At 52.8% G+C, this 10,644-nt stretch overlaps 1 protein-coding gene across 4 annotated transcripts in view; it reads right to left on the bottom strand.

Moving 5' to 3' along the window:
* The window catches only part of LOC116838520 (class I histocompatibility antigen, F10 alpha chain-like), a 28,809-nt gene that overhangs the window by 7,032 nt on the left and 11,133 nt on the right, over positions 1–10,644 (bottom strand). For 3 of the 4 annotated variants that reach the window (XM_075066018.1, XM_032803795.2, XM_075066019.1), the window contains exon 2: positions 9,860–10,135. In XM_075066018.1, coding sequence (XP_074922119.1) covers positions 9,860–10,135 — 276 coding nt within the window. Of the gene's footprint in view, positions 1–9,859; positions 10,208–10,644 lie in introns of all 4 variants that reach the window. The other variant, XM_075066020.1, reaches the window with a different exon arrangement.

The following is a 10,644-nucleotide window of genomic DNA, read 5'->3' as shown; positions in this document are numbered from 1 at the left end:
CCCTCCACTGGACTCTTTCCAATTTTTCCACATCCTGCTTGTGGTGTGGGGCCCAAAACTGGACACAGTACTCCAGATGAGGCCTCATCAATGTCGAATAGAGGGGAATGAGCACATCCCTTGATCTGCAGGCAATACCTCTACTTATACAGCTCAAATGCTATTAGTATTCTTGGCAACAAGAGCACACTGTTGACACATATCCAGCTTCTTGTCTACTGTAACCCCTAGGTCCTTTTCTGCAGAACTGCTTCCTAGCCATTCGGTCCCTAGTCTGTAAGAGTGAATGGGATTCTTCCATCCTAGATGCAGGACTCTGCACTTGTCCTTCTTGAACCTCATCAGGTTTCTTTTGGCCCAATCCTCTAATTTGTCTGGTCCCTCTGTATCCTATCCCTACCCTCCAGCGTATCTACCACTCCTCCCAGTTTAGTGTCATCTGAAAACTTGCTGAAAGTGCAGTCCATACCATCCTCCAGATCATTAATGAAGATATTGAACAAAACCGGCCCCAAGACCAACCCTTGAGGCACTCTGCTTGAAACTGGCTGCCAGCTAGACTTAGAACCTTTGATCACTACCCGTTGAGCCTGGCGATCGAGCCAGCTTTCTATCCACCTTATAGTCCATTCATCCAGCCCATAATTCTTTAACTTGCTGGCAAGAATACTGTGGAAGACCATATCAAAAGCTTTGCTAAAGTCAAGGAATAACACATCCACTGCTTTCCCCTCATCCACAGAGCCAGTTATCTCCTCATAGAAGGCAATTTGGTTAGTCAGGCATGACTTGCCCTTAGTGAATCTATGCTGACTGTTCCTGATCACTTTCCTCTCCTCTAAGTGCTTCAGAATTGATTCCTTGAGCACCTGCTCCATGATTTTTCCAGGGACTGAGGTGAGGCTGACTGGCCTGTAGTTCCTCGGATCCTCCTCCTTCCCTTTCTAAAGATGGGCACTACATTAGCCTTTTTCCAGTCAACTGGAACCTCCCCCGATTGCCAAGAGAGTTTTCAAAGATAATGGCCAATGGCTCTGCCATCATATCCACCAACTCTTTTAGCACTCTCGGATGCAGTGCATCCAGCCCCATGAATTTGTGCTCGTCCAGTTTTTCTAAATAGTCCTGAACCACTTCTTTCTTCACTGCTGGCTGCTCACCTCCTCCCCATACTGTGCTGCCCAGTGCAGCCATCTAGGAGCTGACCTTCTTTGTGAAGACCAGCAAAAAAAGCATTGAGTACATTAGCTTCTTCCACATCCTCCGTCACTAGGTTGCCTCCCTCATTCAGTAAGGGGTTCACACTTTCCTTGACTTTCTTCTTGTTGCTAACATACCTGAAGAAACCATTCTTGTTACTCTGAACATCTCTTGCTAGCAACAACTCCAAGTGTGATTTGGCCTTCCTGATTTCACTCCTGCATGCCTGAGCAATATTTTTATACTCCTCCCTGGTCATTTGTCCAATCTTCCACTTCTTGTAAGCTTATTTTTTGTGTTTAAGATCAGCAAGGATTTCACTGTTAAGCCAACCTGGTCGCCTGCTATATTTACTATTTCTTCTATACATCGGGATGTTTTTTTCTTGCAACCTCAATAAAGATTTTTTAAAATACAGCCAGCTCTCTTCGATTCCTTTCCACCTCATATTAGTCGCCCAGGGGATCATGCCCATCAGTTCCCTGAGGAAGTCAAAGGCTGCTTTTCTGAAGTCCAGGGTCTGTATTCTGCTGTTCTCCTTTCTTCCTTGTGCCAGGATCCTGAACTTGACCATCTCATGGTCACTGCCTCCCAGGTTCCCATCCTCTTTTGCTTCCCCTACTAATTCTTCCCAGTCTGTGAGCAGCAGGTCAAGAGGAGCTCTGCCCCTAGTTGGTTCCTCCAGCACTTGCACCAGGAAATTGTCCCCTACCCTTTCCAAAAGCTTCCTACATTGTCTGTGCACCGCTGTATTGCTCTCCCAGCACATATCAGGGTGATTAAAGTCTCCCATGAGAACCAAGGCATGCGATCTAGTAACTTCTGCTAGTTGCCGGAAGGAAGCCTCGTCCACCTCATCCCAGTAGCGTAGCTTGTGGGATGCATCAGAAGCAGCTGCTTCTCCTCCCCACCTTTTTAAAAAAGTGGCGCCTCACGGGCTCCGCTCTGAATGGCCTGCTCGGCTTCCGTCCCGCCCCCGCCGATCAGCTGTCTCTCCCAGCAGGAGGGAGATAGCTGATCATGGGGCGGAATCAGCGCCTGCCGGCCAGCACTGCCACCAACACAGCCGAAGAAGCCGTGGGGCGGGCAGCTGTGGCAGGTCGGCATGGAAGCAGCTCGCTCGGACTGTGACTGGAGGGGCTCGCTGCCTTCTTCCCCCACCCCCGAAGAGGTAGGGCCAGCGCTGAGCTGGGCTGGTGCTGCACGCGGCGAGCCCCTCCGAGGCTTTTCCGGTCCCAGGGGCAGCTCCAGCCCCCTCTGCACAGAGAGCCCCGGGAACTCCAGCCCACTCCCATCCCCGGTAACCCCTCCCCAAGCTCCATACTCCATGTACCACTCCCATGTACCCTGTGCTCCTGCCTTTCCCTTCCCTTCATCTCCCCTCGTACTTCTGTCCTCTGCCAGCCTCCCTGTACAGCAATGGGTGGGGGGAGGTGGCGTGGCCGGGGGGCGCAGCATGGCGGCAGTGTGGCTGGAGGAGCCAGCCAAGGGGGGGGGCGGGGGGAACGGTATGGCCGGAGGAGCCGGGGGGCCTGGCTGGAGGAGGAGCCAAGGGGGGGCGCCTTTTTTATGTTTCTTGCTCCCCCTGCTGTTAAAACCCGGCTACGCCACTGCCTCATCCCCCTGCTCTGGTGATCTATAGCAGACTCCCACCACGACATCACCCTTGTTGCTCATACTTCTAAACTTAATCCAGAGACTCTCAGGTTTTTCTGCAGTTTCACACTGGAGCTCTGAGCAGTCATGCTGTTCTCTTACATACAATGCCACTCCCCCACCTTCTCTGCCCTGCCTGTCCTTCCTGAACAGTTTATATCCATCCACGACAGTGCTCCAGTCATGTGAGTTATCCCACCAAGTCTCTGTTATTCCAGTCACATCGTAGTTCCTTGACTGTGCCAGGACTTCCAGTTCTCCCTGCTTGTTTCATAGGCTTCTTGCATTTGTGTTTAGGCGCTTAAGATAACTCGCTGATTGCCCCACTTTCTCAGTCTGAGACAGGAGTCCTCCACTCTTGCCCTCTCCTGCTCGTGCTTCCTCCCGGTATCCCATTTCCCCACTTTCCTCAGGGCTTTGGTCTCCTTCCCCCGGTGAACCTAACCAGAAGCCTCTGCTCCCAGCCACAGTGACACAAGTACCTTGAAAGGCTTCACTAAGCTCCAGATACAGGTGTCAATAATATGCTAGGCTTGTGCCCATCTCCTCTCAGTCCCTGGATATGAAAAAAGGAATAATCTTGCCCTGGCCAGGGAGCAAAAAATGGACTTGTAGGGCAGTTCGGCCGGGGCTCATCCTCTTCTGGGGCAGCGGGGAGCCAGACGGCCTCACTACTTTGGAAAGGTGTGTCAAGGAATTAGCTTGGCTGTGTGGCAAACTGTCAGCAGCTCCAGCCCTCTGGCAAGGGCTGAACAAACAGTTCAATAGTAGCAGGCCGAGGCTCTGGGTCAAGGCAGGGCAACAAACAGTCAGTAGCTGAGGCCCTCAGGCAGGGGCTGAGCAAACAGGCTGAACAGCAAAGCCCAGGCTCCTGGCGCTGAGCAGCCGGGGAGAGGGGGAGACTGACACCCACGGGTGGGTGGTAGGGGGGACGCAGGCCCACCCACTCCACTGCGTCCCTGCCTGGGGCCCTAGCAATGGCAGAAGACCCGCTGCTGTGTCAGAGGGGATCCTTACTGCAACACACTGACATTGGCTCTGGCAGTGTTGCAGCCAGACTCGGGTCGGCTGCCCCCGGGCTACTTTCAGACTCTCCCTCTAGAGGTACCTTGTCTGGATGGTGTCCTCCAGGGGGTCACACACCATCGGCTCCTTGGAGTAGCTGGCGAGCAGTTGGTTTAGCAGCTCCTCGGGGTAACTGGCACACAGTAGGCCTGGCAGTTCCTCAGGGTAACGGATGAGTGGTAGGCTTGGTAGTGTCTCTGGGCTCGGGCTAGCAGCAGGCATTGGCTAGTCTGGCCAGTTCTTGGTTCAGCCACCGATCACCGTGGTCTCCCACTGGGAGCTACATCACAGGTGTCTGGTCTCTCCAGTGGCTGAGCTTCAAGTGAGCTCTGGGCTTTTACACTTCCTGTCCTGCGCCTTGACCTCTGAGGGGTGGGCACAGGGTTTGCTGGATCCGTCCACTTTGGTGTCCAGGGAGGCTCATTCCCCTTCGAGGTGGTGGGGAGCCAGACCACCTCGCTACACACTCCCCCTTAAGTCTGGCTCCCGCTCGTCAGAGCCAGATCCTTCCATACCTCCCAGGCGGGACAGGAAGTCGGCATTAGCGTGGTCCTTGCCTGCCCTATGGCGAACCGTAAAAGCATAGGGCTGGAGCACTAGGTACCAACGCTGTATTCTCATATTATTGTCTTTCATTTTGTTCAGCCACTGAAGCGGGATGTGGTCGGTGACTAAGGTGAATGGGGCTCCAATAAGGTAGTAACATAGGGCATCACAAGCCCATTTCACTGCAAAGGCCTCCTTCTCCACCACCGCATAGTTCTTCTCCCGCAGGAACAATTTCCAGCTAATATATAAGACTGGATGGTCTTCCCCCTCTATTTCTTGAGACAGGACGGCACCCAGTCCTACCTCTGAGGCATCTGTCTGGAGGATGGCGTCTTGGTTGAAATTTGGGCTGTAGGGAACAGGTTTATGGCAAAGACTCTTTCTGAGTTCCTGAAAGGCGTCCTCCCATTCCTGGGTCCAAACCACATGTCGAGGGCTGTCTTTGGTTAAAAGGCTGGTAAAGGGGCGGCGATCGATGCAAAATGGGGAATGAAACACTGATAATAGCCAGCAAAGCCCAAAAACTGTCGCACCTGATGCTTTGTGGTGGGAGGTGGGCAGGCCACCAGGGCCTGGACTTTTCCCACAAGGGGCTTCACTTGTCCATTCCCTATAGTGTAGCCCAGATAAGTACTCTTTTGCCATCCAATGCGGCATTTTTTTGCTGTCAACCCGGCAGCCCACAGGGATCTCAGGATCCCAAATGATCCTCCCAGTGGCGGCTGTAGATGACCACATCGTCCAGGTAGGCGGCCACATAGTCTCAATGCAGTTGGAGGACACGGTCCATCAGCCGCTGAAACATGGCTGGGGCCTCATGGAGGCCAAAGGGCATCCAGGTGAATTGGTACAGATCTGTTGGGAAGGCAAATGCCATCTTCTCTCTCGAAGCGGGGTCAAGGGGCTTTGCTAGTAGCTCTTGCTGAGGTCAAGTGTGCTGACGAAATGAGCCTCCCCTCACCAGCCAAGCAGCTCATCTACGCGCGGCAGAGAATATGCATCAAATTTGGAAATGGTGCCGACACATCAGAAATCAATTGGGCTTGGGTACTAGCCCTATCGGACGATGCATTCACTCTGTGAGGGTTCGTTACGCCTAGCTCTAGCATGGCCTGTACCTCTTCCTTGACATCTGTGGCAAGGGCCTGCTCGCTTCTCGGATCACTACCCCTGATTCTGTCTGAATGGTATGATAAACCAGGGTCGTGTAATCTGGCTGGCCAGTGAAGGTCTGCAGGAACGCCTGCAGGAGGCACCAGGCTTGCTTGCGTTGTTCGTTCGTGAGGGTCTCTGTGAGCTGGGGCCTTTTGGGTCAGGGTGGCATGGGGGCGCAGTTCTGGCTCTGGTGGGTAAGAGTTAGAGATGGTAAATAGAGGTGCGCAACTGCTTGATCCCCAGGAGCCTAGACACCTGCCGCAGCAGCTGGGAAGTAAAGTTGGTGCCCTGGTCAGTGAGAATATCCGGGGGCAGGCCTACCCGAGCAAAGACCTTCACGAGCTCGCCCACAATGGTGCAGGTGGTGATGCTCCGCAGCAGTACCGCCTCCGGAGAATGAGTAGCATAACCTACTAGGACCAACACATACTGAAATCCTGCAGTGCTTTTCGGGAGGGGCCCCACCAGGTCCATGGCCATGTGTTTGAAGGGCATTTCAACTATGGGCATGGGGACCAATGGGGCCTTGGGTGTCCGGGGCGGGTGCGGCTGGCGGGCACTCTGGGCAGGAGTTACAATAGTTCCTTACTTCCTGATGCACACCAGGCCAGGAGAGGCGTGTCAGTATCCGGGCTAGAGTCTTCTCTTGGCCCAAGTGCCTGGCAGCAGAGATGTCGTGGGTGAGTTTCATTACTGCCCACCGGTGACTTCGAGGCACGTGTAGTTGGCTCTGCGGTTCTCCAGTGCACAGGTCCCATTCTATCCGATAGAGCCGATCCTGTCGTAGTTCAAAATGTGGCCGCTGCCTCGCCCGGTGCGGGTCAATTATGGCCCCTATCAACCGTGGCTAGTTGCTTGTAAGCATGACTGAGGGTGGGATCAGCCCTTTGGTCACGACAAAAGTCAGTGTGAAGAAGGGGTTCAGTGGCAGCTTCTGGAATGGAGTCCTCAGGCTCTTCTTGCTGATCGCTGAGGGCTGGTGCTTTCTCCCGCTCAGACTGGGTCTCAGGGAGACTTCCTTCCAGTACTGGGGTAGTTGCAGGCCTCTCGTCAGCATTGGAGCGGAGGACTTCTGGGTAGTCTGGCCAGTCCTGCCCCAGGATCACCAGGTAGGCGAGTTGAGGAGCCAGGCCAACCACCATTGATCACGTGACCCTCACCCCATTGACAGGCAGTTGGGCTTGGACACTGGAGTAGGGTTGTACGTCGCTGTGAATGTATTGTAGACGGATCGTCCCCAATCGTGTGTCAGCCTGGAGGCCTAGGCTTTGGCGAACCAGCTTCTGGCTGCAGCCTGAGTCAATTAGGGCCAAGGTTGGCCAATCCCCAACAAGCACTGGCACCATAATCTTGGCAGCCTGTGGGCGTTGGGTGCAGGCTTCTCCTGTGCAGACCTGGCCGAAGCTGCAATCCATCTTGGTGCAATCTTGCTGTAAATGGCCATATTTCCCACAGGAAAAACAGGGCCCGATATCTGAGCGCCCAGGCCAGGTCAGTGTTCCTGCCTGTCCCCTGAGAGGGCTTCGGCTGGTCCTTCGGGCAACTGGTCGAGATGCCAGGCCTTGTCGAACCGGGACCTCAGCAGGTCAGGGTCGGGGCTCCAGGCCCCATGATGGATTTTGTGGTTTACTCTGGATGGCCCCCCTTTTCTCTGGGTTAGGGCGCTCCGGTGCTGTGGGACAGCTCAAGTGATTGGTCTCATTGGTGCTTCAACAATTAGGAAAACCTCCATCAATGTGATGGCAGCAGTTAAGGTCATAGGCTGATGGGAGAGGACCCAGGCCCTCCCTCGCGATGGGAGTATATGGACGAATTGCTCCAGAATAATTTGTTCAACGAGCTCATGCGGGGTTCAGCTTTCGGGTTGTAGCCACCACTTGCAGGCTTCCCTCAACTCTTGGGCTACCACCTGGGGTTGGGCCTCAGTAGGGTAGACCAAGCTCCGGAACCACTGTTGGAAGGTCTCCGGGCTAACATCCAGGGCATCTAAAATTGCCGCCTTTATCCAGGTGTAGTCCTAAGCTGTGTCCATGGACAGGCCCCCATATATGGTTTGGGCCATCCCAGTCAGATATGGGGCCAAAATAGTAGCCCACTGGTCTTGGGCCTAGCCTGCGACTAATGCCACCCTCTCAAAAGTTACTAGAAAAGCTTCTGGGTTGTCACTGGAGCCCATCTTTGTCAACCAGATGGAAGGGGCCAGGCTGGGGGGCCCAGTGGCACCCGCAGGCTGGGGTTCCACAGGACAGGACAGCAAGGTTGCCAACTGCTGCAGGCATTGCTGCTGGTGGTCCCAGTTCTGGCATCCTAGCTCCAAAATCAACTGTTGCCGTTGCGTCCTGAGCTGCTGGACCAGCTGCTGTTGCTGCTGGAACTGGGCAGCCTGCTGCTGCTGCTGTTGGCTTTTGGCTAAGAACTTTATAAACTTGTCCATATCCATGGTCGCTCGGGCACGCTCCACCGCAGATCCCTTCTCACAAGGATTGGGGGATCGTTGTCCGCATTCTCCAAGATGTATAGGGCATCCGGGGAGAGGGGGAGACGGTTACCCACGACAGACTGACATTGGCCCTGGTAGTGTTGCAGCCGGATTCAGGTTGGCTGCCTCCGGATACTTCCGGACTCCCCCTCTAGAGGTTCCTGGTCTGGGCGGTGTCCTCCACGGGGTCACACACCAGGAGTTCCTCGGGGTAGCTGGCGAGCGGTTGGTTTGGCAGCTCCTCGGGGTAACTGGCAAACAGTAGGCCTGGCACTTCCTCAGGGTAATGGGTGAGTGGCAGGCTTGGTAGGTCTCTGGGCTCGGGCTAGAATCAGGCATTGATTAGTTCAGCCAGTCCTCAGTTCGGTCGTTGATCACCGTGGTCTCCCCACTGGGAGCTACGCCACAGGCGTCTGGTCTCTCCAGTGGCTGAGCTTCAACTGAGCTCTGGGCTTTTATACTTCCTCTCCTGCGCCTTGACCTCTGAGAGGTGGGCGCAGGGTTTGCTGGCTCCACCCACTTTGGTGTCCAGGGATGCTTGTCCCTCTCCGGGGCAGCAGGGAGCCAGACCACCTCATTACAGGACTGGATAAACTAACCAGTTAGAGATGGAAAGGGCCCATTTAACAAAAAGTGACACACCCTGCTAAATTGCTCCTCAAACTAGTTAATATTAATTGGCTAATTTCTCATAGGTTGTTACCAAAACTATTTGCCGCAGTACTAGGGATTTCAAAGGGAATTATGTTGAAAAATCAGTTTCCCAGCCCCTTGGTACTGAACTATACATTACATGTACGGCTTTTTCTTCTTGGCATTTGTAAAAAGGGCCAAGGACAAGATAATGTTCTGCTGAGGTTTGTGAGAGAAATAAGCAACTAGTATAATTGTTGCAAAAAACTGGGTACAAATTACAAGTAACTTTGAACAGCAAGCACAAGCTGTTTGGGAAGAGAAAGATTAGGGTGCGTAATGATGCTAACTAATTTGGGAAATTTGTGTCCATGCTAATAGACAAGGTACATATAGGGGTAATAGCGAGTTAACATTTTGAAGCAGACTGTCCTCCTGAGCGTAAAGCATTTAACCTCTTCCCTTCTATGTTTGTGCTGATTAACCTTTAACTAAAAAGCTTTGGTAATAAATTGGAGTGTGATTATCTGATGTCTTATTGATAAAAGAATCAAGTAATAAGTAAGCAGGTGTTGCAGCAAAGATAGGTCTTGAGGGGGGAAAAACTTTGAGGACACAGGTAACATTCTTCGAGGTTAGTATGGGGAGGGGAATTCCACATGTAGGGGATGGCATGGAAGAAAGCACACAGATGACTGTGGGAGAAGTTTGGACAAAGAGGCAACAAGGACAAAGCTACCGTCATTGTGGAACACAGGGGCTGGGGGTAACAAAATATGATGGTACAGACAGTGAATGAGGAAGAACTACATGGTGTTTGAAGCTGGTGTCCACAGAAGTGGTGGTACTTCCATAATTAAGCAAAGTGCTCTAAAATGCACATGCACAGGCAGATTGCCTTGATAACTACTGTCTCTCTACAGTGAAATGCTTTTAACATTTTCCATTTCTTATCTTTTTTTCCAGCAGAGTTGAGGGGGGCAGGGGTTGTTTCCCCACCCATCCCTGGTGCAAGGTTAGCTGAACGGCCCCCTACCCGCCTGCTTCATTTTGGAACTGGGGCTGGGGAATGGAGATATAATTTGTAGTGACCTTCTGGGTTGGGCTTGTCCCCCATCTTACCTTTCCTCTGTAGAGTCTCCTTCCCGTACTCTAGAGAACTTCTTAGCCAGGGGATACATCTCTCCTCCAAGTAGTATTTCCACTGCTGGTTGTCAAATACTTCAGCATCCCATCTCCTTTTGGTGATCTGAGCCCCAATATCTGCTGCTACCCAAGTCATGGTCTCCATATCAAAGGTAAGAAAGTCTCGCCCATCATAGGAATCCTGGTAAAACCCCCAAGTGGTGTTGTCTTCCCGGAGATCACAGCCGTATTTCATCTGGATAATGTGAAACCCTGAAACACAGCTGAGGGTCAGCAGCAGCAGCTCTCTGAAAATCTTACCAAAATCCCACTGCAGGTAGCCCACTGGTGGTTCTCCTTGCTACTGGACCCTCCTTCCCCTGAGAAATGAGGTTCCCACTTATGCTGTTGGGTCCTACACCCTCCCAGCTCCTTTCAGGAGGGAACCAAAACCACAGGGGGTGCCCTCTCCATCTGTTGGGTCTTTGTACACTAAAGACCCCCCACTGCAGAGAGCCCGCAACCTTCAAGGAGTACCTCATTGCTGCTTGGTGGCACGACCCCTGTCAAGGTCTTTTTCCCACTTTGAACTTTAGCTTCCAAAAAGTGGGGACCTGCATGTACCCTTCTAAGCTTAATTTTTAGCTTAGATCTGATAGCACCGCCACCAGCCTAAATATAGCGTTTGGCACACTTTCTGTTCCCCCAAAACCTTCCCTGGGGAACCCAAGACCCAAACCCCTTGGGTCTTAAAACAAGGAGAAATAAACCATCCCCTCTCC

Source organism: Chelonoidis abingdonii, chromosome 5, assembly GCF_003597395.2.
Source record: "Chelonoidis abingdonii isolate Lonesome George chromosome 5, CheloAbing_2.0, whole genome shotgun sequence".
Lineage (NCBI taxonomy): Eukaryota > Metazoa > Chordata > Testudines > Testudinidae > Chelonoidis > Chelonoidis abingdonii.
Note: the sequence above shows the minus strand (reverse complement) of the source record. Positions and strands in the feature narration are given on the sequence as shown.